Source organism: Fusarium proliferatum, assembly GCF_900067095.1.
Source record: "Fusarium proliferatum ET1 genome assembly, contig: FPRO_scaffold005, whole genome shotgun sequence".
NCBI lineage: Eukaryota > Fungi > Ascomycota > Sordariomycetes > Hypocreales > Nectriaceae > Fusarium > Fusarium proliferatum.
Window position 1 is genome coordinate 538,800 of NW_022194794.1, and position 13,465 is coordinate 552,264.

Consider the following 13,465-nt stretch of genomic DNA (forward strand, 5'->3'; position numbering starts at 1 on the left):
AAAGTATGAGACGGGTTCCGGGATTCAGTACATGTATATTTGTGGTGTGAGCCGTGGACTTGAATAAAAGTATAGAAGGCGTATGCCTATAATTATGAGTTGTGAGCATTGACTGGTGCTGATGTCTAAAAATATTGTGTGGCGTGAGTCTAAACGCATCATGATATTATTGTAGTCGTAATCCAGTGTCATCAAGTGAAGCCATCGTCAATGCCAAAGTGGGTCCAGAAAGTGGATGAGATCTTCTCCGCAATTCGGCGTCGAGATTGCATGAACCGATACGTGAATAGTTTAATACGACGTCTGCTATTAATGTGCATACAGCGTAGGTTATGTGTCTATTCATATAAATGTTTCAATAACTGCATTACCCCTGCTCACTCAATACAGGGCATGCATACCTCTCAGGCAGCACCAGCTTCACTGACAAGGGCAAGGTACGTATCTTGGTCACTGGGTTCGTTGGCCTTGACGACTTGACAACATAGCATCAACTCTAGCTCTTGTCTTATAAGATAGTTTCATTCGCTTGCTCGTATTCCCCCCTCTTGCCTACTGTCTTTTTTTCTTCCCCCCTCATTTTTCTACCGCGGACTCTTTAGCAGTGCTTCACAGCCAATACTTACGTGTACCGCTGTGGCGAGGTCAAATTGGGCACGTGCTCATCACTCCATCAGGATCTAGAATCTAGAACTTGATCAGCATCTCCGACTTTTTTTATATATCGTTCTTCATCAACCCGTCAGGGGCGATTAACTCTTTTCGCTGTCGGGATAGCGTCTAGGATGGCATCGCAGCGAACGTCGCAGACTCCTCCGCACTTGGACTCGGAGAGCGTGACGAGTGGGCAAACGTCTACCTCGCAAATGCCGATGCATCGTTACCCTGAGGATCAGCGACAACAGCAGAATGCAACGCCTTATACGGACCGCTCAGAGGATGACCCGCCTCCGAGTTACACTGTAGTCGACAATGAGGGACCTCACGCGAATCCGTTTGATCTGCTGCCCACAAGCTCATCCTCCCTTGGTCTGCATCCCTTCAAGGGGACTTCCAACGACAAGGTAGTCTACTATCTCGACAAGCGTCTTGATACAGATCCTGAATTTCTCGAGCAGCACATCTCAGAGCTCGCCAAGGAACCACCAAGACCATACGTCCGCATCCAGGGTCTAGACCGCAAGTCCAGCAAGGATGGGATCGACTTTGACATCCACATTGAACTCACGCCCCTGCTGTATCAAGAGATGGCAACTCGTCGTTCGTGGAGACGCATACGCGCCGTCAACAATTTCGACAAGGTGCGCCGCGGGACTGCGACTATGACACGCGCACCGGGATTTGGAGGTAGCGGACCGCCCGAGGAGGGCACGCCGGGTGTTGCGCAATGGTGCTATCGATACTGTGCGAGCAGAGCCGGTCTAAAGGTGTTTGTTCTAGAGCGGCGCTTGACGGGCTGGGACTTCGCCCTCGTGGGGTCTAGACTGGAGAGTCTGGTGCGGGGGACGGGATATCGTGGGGAAGTCAACATTACGTTTCCTACGACGAATGCACGCGTTGAGATATATAACCGCTGCCTAACCAATCGATGGCGCCTCACACGGTGGATTGTTCTTTTGTTTTATCTTACGCTGCTGTGGATATTCACTTGGCCGTGGGTGTCGCTGCGGACGAGGTGGTACGAGACGGTATTCGTGGAGTGGTCGCTAAGTCGCCCTGACAGACAGGGGACGCTCCGGTATGCATGTATGAGTGAAGATCAGTGGTTCAGACTCTGGCGACGGCCCATTGAGCAGGCAGTTCAGACGAGGCGACGAGGACGCTTGAGCCGTGATGATATCGTGGACGAGTGTGTGGCGCCCGGGGCTGAAGATTCCGCGAGGGGGATGAGAGCGGGATTGGAGGTATTGCAACGAACGTTTGGATGGGGAGGAGATGGAGAGGGGAGTGGACGACATTCGCCTTGTATTTGATGGTGTTTGGGTTGGTGTTGGGGCATTAGATTGAGCTCGCTCCTGGGTTTGCATGGAAGCGTTGGCGTATCAAGATTGCATTTCCTTGCATTGATTTTTATTTATGATTCACGATAGTTATTCCCAACTCAAAATGTTAGTCGTTTGTGTTTGAGCTGTCGTCCTGTGTTTGCTGTGCAGAATTGAAATGGACTTCTCATATCGTGAATTAGACCACCACACAAACGACATCACTAGGTTAAAAGGAACCCGGATGATAACAAAGGGCCTAATAGTCTCATGACATACAAGAGCTAAACACTCAAGAGCAAATTGGTTCCCCCAACTGATAATTAGATATGTACTGGCGAATTCAATATTTTGAGTAATAGTCCAGGGTAACTATACTCTTATCTTATCAGCCCCTCCAGCCCACCAATGTCGCTCACTCATCATCTACACATCCCTTACCAATCTCATTCATCAAGTACTAGACTTATACTGCAGTCACACTCTCTTTCGCCATTCATCGCATTTCGTTTCACAGAATAAGGATAAAGCATATACAGCCGCCACGATGACTGAAGCCGAGATGAGTTCCAGCTCAAGAAGAATACTGGCTGTTGCTCTTGAGAATGAGACAGCAGTTTTGTCAAAGTTGGTGAAAGGTGAGTTTACTTCGTTGAGATGTCCCGGTGGCCATCTACGAAATACACACTAGCACAATTCACGACAACATTCACTAACACGTCGCAGACCTCACAGGATCAGCCCCAGAATCACCAGATTCTTCCCTCGGCATCGCAGGCACAACTCATAGCCTCGCCCTCAAAACACCATACTATTCCGCTACAGTTCCCATCTGGCTTGACCTAATCGCCTCACCTTCTGAATGGTCAGAGTCATTTCTCTCTCCCGAAGCCGCTGAAGTGCTCGCCGTGTTAGGGGGTGTAGTAGTAGTCTTCACCGCAGGTCCGATTTCATCGTCCAAGGATCACCCGGCAAAGGAACTAGTAGAGCACATCGGCAAAGTCCTGAAGAAGGGACTGGGGGGATGGGAGTGGGATGGCGTAGGACTAGCCATCGGCGTGGGAGGAGATGGCAACGAAGAGGAATGGGATGAGATCTGCGCCGAGGCCGGATTGGAGTTTGTGTCTCTTGGGGGAAAAGGCGACACTGGTCGAAACGAATTTGGCGGTATGTTGAATCTGTCGCTCACAGCAAGTTACTAACAAGGGCAAGAAAAAACAGGAGTTGCGCGAGTAAAAGAAGCCCTCGAAGCAAATGACTGGTCTCAACTCGAAGCACCACTATCGGATTCCGAGTTTGGTGACTTTGAAACGAGCTCAGCCAAGGCCGATGAGGACGACAAAGAGTTAGATCCTCAAAAGATGGGATTCGGCTTCGACAAATCAGACTTTGAAGGTCTACGACGCGCCATATGGGAGTCCAGCCAGGATGTTGAGGAACCCTCAGAATCCAGCAAGGCAGAGACCAGCAAGGAGGGTGCTTCTGGGGGAATTGGGTTAGAGGACCTGGATGAGGATGAGATCGCCAAGATCGAAAAGATGATGAGAAAACTCCAAGCTGTGAGGGAAGCCGGCGAGGGGATGGGGGAGGAACAGAGGAAAAGAATGGCAGCCAGGGCGGTGGAGGAGGTGATGAGAGATCTTTGAACTGGGTAGGGATCGGGCGAATCTCTCTAAGGCGAGGTGATTCCTGAAAATGTTTGTCGCATCATTTCCAGATCATGATGAACTCTAAACCTCCCATATCAGAAAATGATGCCCATACACCACGGCGACTCCCAGTCTGCCAAAGTTGACCCCACAAGTGGCACGATAGCTAACCTTGTCTATGCCGAGTCCTCTGCGGCCGTCAAGGCATCGACATAGCACGGCTCGCTTACCGTGCCGTTGCACCATGGTCACATCGTACAACTCAGATCGTGATCCACGGACCGGGTCTTACGTAGTACATATCCAATGCTGGCGAGACCCTTTGGCTGGTATGTATGAGACCCAAGTCTCATGGCATTCGACAAGCACCATGATATTGGTAACCCAAAGTTCAGACACGCCTCGGTAATGGTCTGTACAAACTTACTGACAGCGGTAACACTGAGTTTGAATAGTCAAAGCATGTTGTAGTCTCAATCCCACATGTCTTTCCAGCACAGACACATCTCCCAATTTAGACAATATGCAGCGCATTGTGGCATCAGGTAACCCGCTCAACCTTGTGCCGTTATAGTAAAGTTTTTGTAGATCGGCATGGATCGTGACATCCAGATCACCGGACTCAACATCGCGGTGACATGCTCAATAGCTCCGTAGATAGCTTGGTGGTCTTGGGCGGTGTCGTAGCTTATGCAAGGGAGAGATTCTGAGATTCTTCCAAAAGTCGCGGGCGTCGACTAATATGTCATAGCTTGTTGTTAGTAAATAAACTTGTCCCCTTTCTTAAATCGACCGCTTGAATTGACGTGACTCGACTCATGGAGTTGATGATCGACTAAACGGGGTCACAGTTCAATTGAGGCCGGAAAGAAGCGACCCCGGGCCCAAGGGTCCACTGGTGATGCTGGTTAAGCCAAATTGAGACTGCGGTTGAGTCAATAGTGAATCCCCTGAGATGCCATGATAGACGACGTCAAAGATCTTAGACGCCCCCAGTTTGTTAGTCTGGTCCGTCCCACAACCCTTGTTTGGCGCATGTTGACCAAACAGGGGAGCGACTCACGTTTCAGCGCGTCTTGCGTAAATGTGCTCAGCCGGGGCTTCAGCTGTCCTTCAAAGCGGTGCAGCTGAAGGGCATGATGCTGAGAGCCCCATACCTGTTAGCTAGCATGAGCCGCCAAGCTTGGCATGTTACCAACAGCGTCTGAGAATTCGTATCATTGTCATGCAATGTCTGGACAAGTTATTCTTAGGATCTAGGGATGCTCTGAAGGGAGATATCTCCTGAGCGGTGCATGCCAACTCTGCAACAGATGGTGAGGACTGAAATCAAGTGGTCAGCAAACGCGCTCGACGCGCTGCCATCCTAGCCATCCCCGCCATGGATGCATATGCATATCGTCTCCAGTATGAACTTTGCCGCCATTGGTAGGATTCGTGATTCGCCATGCAGGATGTCGGTTGGACTTTTCGGATTTGGTCAGAGGATTGATAAGTCAGTGTGATTGCGACCTTGGGTCGGCCAAACTCGATCGACAGTAGGGTTCCTCGAACGGTGCTCATTCTTGTCTGTGCTTTCTGACCTCAGAAACTGGGAGCATGAGAGCAAAAGTCTCTGGTGATGAGGTAAGACGAATAAATAGCAATGGCTCATTCGTGGTGCAATTGGTTGAATTGTTCATCAAGAATCCTCAAGCTACTTCGTGGTGCTGTTGTCGAACGCAAATACACCAACCATAAGCTCTCATGATATTCCGGCATTTATGCAAGCACAACTCAGTGGGCAGGGTGCATGCTCTCAGCTTCAGGAACACAAACTGCCTTGACCAGAGCTCAAAGAAAAAGGAGTTTAGGGCGATTGACCCCCTAGACTTGATCGGGTGAAGTAAAACTCCAACATTGGTGGACCCAATGGCATGTGGCCGCCTGGCGGAGACGTGGCTCGATGGTGGTTGGCTCTGTCATGCTGATCCTGCAAGGTATCATGCCCCAGATGCAACTCCAGGGGTCTAAGTCAGGGGTAACGTGCCAAAACTGGTAAGTACCAAGCTGACGATGAAAACAATTCGACATGCATCTTGTGTTTTCTGATCTATCATGTCGGATCTTTTATGTCACTCCGGACGCGCCCGGGAAAAGGCTCGGATCCGGCAAAAGAAAAGATGTCTCTGAAGCACCATTTTCCTGTCATCCATCAAAGGATGTTGTGTGTGTCAATGCTTCATGCTTACTGTAGTAAGGTCGAGACTTTTCGTATTACAGCCACAATCGTTGAGGCTTTGTTATGGTTAGATGGCGGTGGCCGTAGGACCGTTCATCGCTGAAGCCGATAGTCTCTGGATAGTTTTCATTCTGCTTCCGTTCAACACACTATTCATTGTTAGCCAAGTCGGAATAATCTGGTAGACGCTAAAGTTGCCAAGGCGCGACCGACCTTTGGCCCCAATGTCAGGCTGATTTTGCTTGAACAAGCGTCGATCGCAAGTGTTTCGCACAAAGAGAACCACGAGAAAAGGGGTCAAGAGAAAACATCACACAGTACGCCGTGTTGTGGCCCACCAGATGACGATGGATTGAACTACTGCAGGAACAGGGTCTCAGCATACACACCTTCGCAGCAAATCCCGAACATGCAAGTTTTTCATGCCAACGAGACATGCCGTGGCGTGGTGGCATTGCTGTGGTACGATCCTTCGCTGGATCCTTTGATGCAGGTACGAGTACAATTCAGGAAACCCGTGCCATGATTGATGCTACCGACGATATCGGAGGCTTATTTCTGAAACGAAAGACCGAGTTTATGACGATATAAACCTGACCTCGAAAATTGTAGCTTGCTTTGTGAAAAGGTTCTTTGAAAAGAGCTAAGGATCTAAAGATTCCGCAGAGAATGTCATCGCGTTCCCCTTTTTGGATTCCCCCCTGCAATTGTCGACATGGGAGTTGTCGGAACGTGGATCCAGCAGATCTGACGAGATTGTTGAAGAAGGATGAGTCAGGATCAACGATGCGACTGGCGAGGCTGACTAGCATAAATCAGCATCTTGATGGGAATTGAAGATGCAATTGTTCTAATTTCATAACTGAATAACGAAAAGAAGTAACGATCCAAAGCCATGGGTCGTGTTTCTCGAATTCTCGAAACCAATTGTGGATCAAGGGAAGAGTCAATTGGCTGTGCCACTTAACATTCAACAAATGCAACCAAAAATTGCCAGCATCGGGAAAGATATCGCATCTTCTCTAGGGACAGTGCTGAGAACCGATAGGAAACCCTTTAAGTGCGGCCAAAGTGAAATCCATTGGAAATAGATTTGTCGGGTAATTGAAGGGACCCCATCCTACCTCATCTTATAATGGAGTACTGGATGACCTTGCTGAAGCCCGAGTTAATACTGGCCTCCCAAGACTGGACTGACGGCAGTGGTTTTCGGCGACAGTCATGCGTACCGGTACCCTTCGTCAGCCGAAGACATGACGTCAAATGTAGTACAGTATCAGGGCTGTTCGAAGGTGCGAGGTCGAGATATGTGGCTGAAGGGACAAAAATCTCCTGAAGCTGTGGATTTGCTATTCGTAACCGAGGGAAGGGCGGGAACACGTGCCATATGTTTGATCTTCGCATTGCTCATGCGTCTCCTCTCGGTAAAAGTTTTAGATATTCACATCGAGAGGACAGGATTCGGGACTTGAAGAACGCTAGGACTAATAGCAGGGGCATGTTGGAGACGTCAATTGCCTGTTACCAGTCATTGTGCAGTCATTGGGCCAGCTCGAAATCTTGCGGGATGATAAACCGATGGCCCGGGAGCTTCAGTTTCTGGCTGAGTCTTCCGGCTGTCATGTTGCGGGTCTGATGATCAGCATCCATCATGACAAGTGCTTCCGACCATCAAGTGCGTCATGTCGTATTGGTTGCTGTAACCTTGACAAACAGGTTCGTCCCGGTCTGATTCGACATGACTTGACCAATATCAATCTCGGTATTGAGTAGAGCAACATGATTTGATAACGTCATGTAAAACTAGAATCGAGATGGTCAAAAAGAAGTGTGGCGCCAGCTGAAGCTATCTGGTGACGCCTTCCCTCCTCGTCAGACAACGGTTCGATAGGGTAAGACCGGACCGTTTCTCGGTTGCCTATTTTGGCAGGAAGAGCTAACGTCAGGAATGGCGGCCAATAAGGAGTCAAATTATGGAGGGCACAGCACCCTTTTGCCGCTCCGTCTTGGGGGCCGTTTACTTGTCGTCCCCTAAAATAAACCCACAATTTTCATTGGCGCGTACCTTGCATTAGTGTGCACAGAGGAATGATCCAATTGACTCTGCATATCTGCACAACGCACGTCTATGAAAAGTTTCGTCTCTGCACAACTTCACCCAGAGAGCCCACCTCAGCAGGGACCTTACCCCTGATGCAGGTACCGTGCCCTACCGATGCTACCCAACTGAGGAATAGACAAACTCTCATCGACGCTTCAACTCCACTCCCGTACTTCCGACCATTCAAATTGTGCGTTTATTCAGGTCCTCGCCGCGTCCTTGCGCCTGGTCTTGGCCGTGAGTTTTTGGTGTATCCATTTACTGCAGCCGTCAGCCACATTGAATTCTTTGTTGCATGATGGATACCCTGGTCTGATGTCTGGGACGAGAACGCCGATCGTCTCTCACGATGCCAGTGCAAGTGTCAGACGGATCGAACTTGACACAGACTCAGAGTAGCGAAGCCAATGTGACATGGCAAAAACAATATGAACTCAAGAGAAGCAAAAATAATTAGAGATTCATGATTGACAACTGATCACACGTCATGGAAGCTGAAGCACAAAGAAGACGCACAGGTAAAGATGCCGGCCACCCAGAGCTAACTCTTTCCCAACAGCGGCAGTCTCGCGGGGCCCCTGGATGCTGATCCAGGGTTTGAACCACAAGTTCTACCCGGCCTCTGAACTTTCACACTTGCCAATTGTGGCATGTCTATTCCTTCAGGCTCACGGTTGCATGCCACCCAGTCCAGGGACGGCACTGATTTAGCATATCTTGGAACTATCTGACGGACCGAAGTCCGGACAAGTCTGGGCCAAGAGGCAATTGATACGAAGAGAAATCGAACCGGTCACGACCGCTGGATGAATGGACAAATGGGTGGATGTCTCTGTTCTGTGCGTTGGGGAGCTGGGATGTTTGTGGTGGTGTCGGATGTGGACTCCAAGCACGGATTGAGTGGGTGTGCACACCAGTGGTTCTCGCCAGTCACTCGTCAGTGGTTCGTTGGCAAAGTCTTCGTGCAGTTTTGGCCCGCTATGGCCTGCTTTGCTACTCGCCAACAGGCCCCTCCCTCGTACACATTGTGCGGGTTGGATGTGACACGGTTGGCTTTTTCCACAAGGAAGGGCCTGTCCGATGCTGAGAATCAGATGTGATGGACGAACAAGGACGAGACAAATTCCTCATCTGGAAGAGATCGCTTATCTGGAGGTTACGCTGCTGACTTCAATTGTTGAACCAAGAGACAAGGCTGAAAAGGAGGCCAATTGTGAGTTACCGTTTGTGGCGACACGACGAGCTATTGCTAGCTGATCTAACAAGTTTTGGTTAGTTTGTGCTAACTTGGATACATGCTGGCGTCGGGGCGCAACGTGTTTGAGGCCTTCGTTCTTGAAGGAAACTCACGAGTTGAGAAGAGTCGGACTGGCTGACTTTGGGGGCAGCGGAACCAGGGGGTAGAAAGAGAGAGACGATGACTGGCTAGGCTTGGGATCCATTGCTGGGCTCGGGCGACTTCAGGGCTGCAATGCATCAACCCCCTGTCGTCCTCACCAACTGCAGACCAAACACGGCGGCGCTGTGGTTTGTAACGGTTCCGTCGCTGCCCCTTGGCGCGTTAAGCTGCTGTCTACCCTCCACCGAAGCGCATCACGCCCGCCCAGTCAGGAGACAGAGGTACCTGGGGCTAGGTAACTCAGTCAAGCCACTACTCAGGTACCCGCACCTCTGTCTCTGACGCCAGGATACATTGAGTCGAGGTTCCATCCTTTTTCCCTTTTCCCAGTTTCCGAGCGTTTTAGCACGGCGCCGTGTCCCCACACTACCTGCTAGTGGTGGTACCTTGGTCTGAGTCCTGTACCTTTTCTCCGATCGAGGTGCCCGCCCGTGGAGGGGACGGCAGCAAGAGGTGCAGGCAGAGGTGCAGGACTAGCCACTAGGTACAGACAGGTAGGCCTCTAGACTCTGTCGGCAACGGCTCTTCTCCTTTGAAGACTCCCCCCCATCCCGCCCCCGTGCCCCGTCCGTTTCTCTTTTTCCATCTTGCATCTCCAGTCCACACTCCTTGTGACCGCTTCTTCCGCTTCTTCTCCCTCGTCTTTTTGTTCATTCTTTTCTTTCCTTCAGTCACTCTCTTGAATTATTCAATCTTCAAGCCAATATTCGGTTCCCGTCACTCTTTCCGGGTCCGTTCCTTTCTTTAGGCTCTACCAAGCTCAAACAGCTCTTACACCAGGATCGTTCCCACGTCCACAACGTTTTTAAAACGCCCAAAACCGTTCGAGACCGGCACATCCGCCATCACGATACTTTATTCTTACCTCCCTTTTCTGTTCTGCAGATCAAGGAACACACTCTTTATTTGAACTGACTACCGCGTCATTCACTACGCTCCTTTACCGACTCGTCGATTTTGGCACCGCCGTCTTTTCTGTCTGATAATCCAGCTCACTTGAACGCGTCTGCATCAAGTATAATCGACGACAACCGCTTCACAGCATCCGATCTCGACCAGTTTCATTTATTTTATAATTTCAACCTGCATCTAGTGATCGCATCTCGCAATCTACTTTTTAGCAATGGCCACGGAGATTGAACACCCCATGGCCTTGGGCAATGTCCCCGAGGTCACCACACCCAACTCAACATCTTCACCATCTGTCCCGACCCCTGTCTCAGCCTCCATGAAAAAAGAGACACCATCTCCCTCTGCCTCAGCCGCCAACAATGCTTCACGACGACCTCCCCGCAAGAGCACTCTCACCCAACAGCAAAAGAACCAGAAGCGACAGCGTGCTACACAAGATCAATTAACAACATTGGAGATGGAATTCAACAACAACCCCACACCCACTGCTACTGTCCGTGAGAGAATTGCCGAGGAAATCAACATGACCGAAAGGTCTGTTCAGATTTGGTTCCAGAACAGGTATGTGAGAGAATGAGACTTGCAGAATTTCGCTGACAGCAGTAGACGAGCAAAGATCAAGCTGCTGGCCAAGAAGAGTCTGGAGACTGGTGAAGACATTGACTCAATTCCCGAGTCAATGCGAGCCTATCTCGCTATGCAGGCCATGGAATCTGGCAAGGGTCTCGCCGGAAGTTATCTCGGCCGTACTGGACTGCTCCCCTTTGGCCATGGTAACATGATGCTCGGTGGCGACCAGGGAGGTCAGGGTAAAGTTTGTGAGTATTTCGACCCATCACGTAAATGGTTTATTAACTGAACAGCAGTGATTCATCATCTTACCTGCCGATCCCTCAGCATTGGAAAGTGGACTCGAGTTGGACAAAACACGATGGATCTCATCATTTTCTACTCACCCGACAAGTGCACCATGACCTACTACATCAACAACGAGCAGGCCGGCTACAAAATCGAGTACCCCTTCTCCTCCATCAAGAACATCTTCCTCGAGAATGGCGAAGGAGACCCAACCAAGCTTGGGGGGATTGTCATTGAGTTGAACAGGCCCCCCAACTTTTTCATGGACTCATCTCCCACCACCAACGGATTCTTCCAGTGTGGTGATTTCACAGAGGATCTTCAGGCTACCCAGTGCTTGGTTCACCACCTCGGCGGAAACCCCAAGGTTCTCAGTGGCCAGCTTGCCAAGCTGGTTTCTCTCGAGTCATTCATGAACCGTCACAACCCTCACCCCTACAACGACCCTCACGTCCTCTCCGTCTCGGCTCCTGTCTCCCCGACCGCCCGACCCTCATCCCAGCCCAGCTTTCAACCTCATGTCGGCATGTACCAGGAGCAGTGGGGTATTCACCAGATGCACTCTGGCATGCGTCCTGGACCTGGCCACAAGCGTCAACGTTCGCGATCAGTTCCTGGACCTGTTGATTTCGCCATGTTCCAGAACCAGCCGATGCCTTCCTTCTACATCCAACCTCCTGGAGAGATGCCTCCTCCCCCCCAGCACAACCCTCACATCTTTGCGCCTATTCCTCAGCCTCCTGGAAACAACATGGCTCCTAATCTGCGCATCGATACACAGGCAGGATTCGGCCTCGACATGCGTCAATACCCCATGTCTGCCACCACTGCTTCTCCTGCCGAGTTTCCTCCCAGCCCAGGCTTCTTCCCCCCTGGTCCCGAAATTCCTCAGTCGAGCTACAACACACCTTATAGCAATGGTTTCCTGTCACCAATGGTTAACCCCGACACAGGTATTCCCACTTCTGTTTCTCCTCTCCCATTCAACAGCCCTGGGGAGCCTTCCATTTTGGAACAGTCCCCCCCCATGTCAATGATGGGCCGCCCTGGCTCAGCTGATTTGTATCCCATGAACGACGGATCTTGTGCTGTTTCGGAGGATGGAGCGAGCCTGAATGAGATGTACTCTAAGCACACCATCAACCTGCCCATGCACACAACCTCGCCTGGTTTCGTGCAACACCAACAAGCAGATCTCGACATGGATCAGCTTGTGCAGTTTGACGCAGTTGACCCCTCAAGCCTATCCCCCGAGGCAATGCCCCAAGCTCACCAAGGAAACTAAAAGAGTATAGGGCGGGTACAGGTGTTGGCGGTGTTTTGTAGTATGTCAATCATACCAGGGGCGTTTGGGCAAATTATACCATTGGGATTTCCTTTTCTTGTTTTCCGCCAGCTTCATATAGGCGACTTTCCTTGTCATCTTCTCAATTCTACCAGACCAGTCTTGACGCCGATGGTGTCAGTTTGGTCGATTCTCCCCACTACGGCCATGAATGAACTTGCATGACGATACACTTCTTTGACATCGGTCATGTATGTCGGGCACAACACAGCGATCGTATAACTCTTTCCCGCGTTGAAGTACTTTCATTTTAAATCTTTTACCGCGACTTGTCTATTTCTTGGGTGGTCTTGTTCAACACTTTGCAACCGACGACCCTGTCATTCGGCTTCATTTTCCTTGAGCAGCGTTGCTTGACCACCGCACGCTGTCTTGGACTTAATCTGCATACACATTGTCTTTGTAAAAGCACAGATGGTGGTGTTTAATATTTCGATAGCTTGTTTTCTTTGTATCACGTCGAAAGTTGGGGAGAAGCCCCGGCGGCTTTTGTTAGGTTCATTTTTCTAATGGTGGGCTTTGGGATATTTTCTTTGTCTGTTGTGCTTTGAGGCACATTGGAGTTTATGAGCAGCTGGGTTGCTGTCCTCGGTAGGCGTCAATTGAGACGTGTACTTCAAGGGAAGCCTACAGTTGGACACGAAGGCATGGGTATTTTTATAGGGTGGAATTGTTAAATAAAATGGGGTTATGTTCACTGAGTTTACCTGTGTGATTAACTTTTGTGATTGTGTAACGAAGTTTGAAGCGCTTAGTGACAGGCTGTGTGAGTTGTAATTGCAGGGACGGATGATTCGGAGGTTGGATCGTTGTGAGAGATGTTACAAGGCGCAGTCTTGGGTGACATGAACGGACTCCGAGGGGACCGTGGGAGGCAGAAGTGCAGAGATCAGCATGGCTGAGTATCTGACAGTTTGGACGAGATGTGCAGATGTGATTCAAAGGGGAGGACTTTTATATAAATAAGCAGAGTATCAGATCGTCTTATAATTGCCACA

The 13,465-nt window shown here is 50.1% G+C and overlaps 3 protein-coding genes across 3 annotated transcripts; all 3 read left to right on the forward strand.

The window, feature by feature from the left end:
• Positions 1–785: 785 nt before the first annotated feature.
• Positions 786–1,973, forward strand: FPRO_10427 (uncharacterized protein; the record flags this gene model as incomplete). The annotated part of the gene is made up of 1 exon (XM_031231391.1): positions 786–1,973. One exon carries the CDS (start codon positions 786–788, stop codon positions 1,971–1,973), a length of 1,188 nt encoding a protein of 395 aa, XP_031081432.1.
• A 556-nt stretch (positions 1,974–2,529) lies between these two features.
• Positions 2,530–3,628, forward strand: FPRO_10428 (uncharacterized protein; the record flags this gene model as incomplete). The annotated part of the gene is made up of 3 exons (XM_031231392.1): positions 2,530–2,620; positions 2,709–3,149; positions 3,195–3,628. The coding sequence occupies 3 exons, from the start codon at positions 2,530–2,532 to the stop codon at positions 3,626–3,628; spliced, it is 966 nt and encodes a 321-aa protein (XP_031081433.1).
• Positions 3,629–10,475: 6,847 nt separating this feature from the next.
• FPRO_10429 (uncharacterized protein) lies at positions 10,476–12,407 on the forward strand (the record flags this gene model as incomplete). The annotated part of the gene is made up of 3 exons (XM_031231393.1): positions 10,476–10,825; positions 10,871–11,082; positions 11,131–12,407. 3 exons carry the CDS (start codon positions 10,476–10,478, stop codon positions 12,405–12,407), a joined length of 1,839 nt encoding a protein of 612 aa, XP_031081434.1.
• Positions 12,408–13,465: the final 1,058 nt, after the last annotated feature.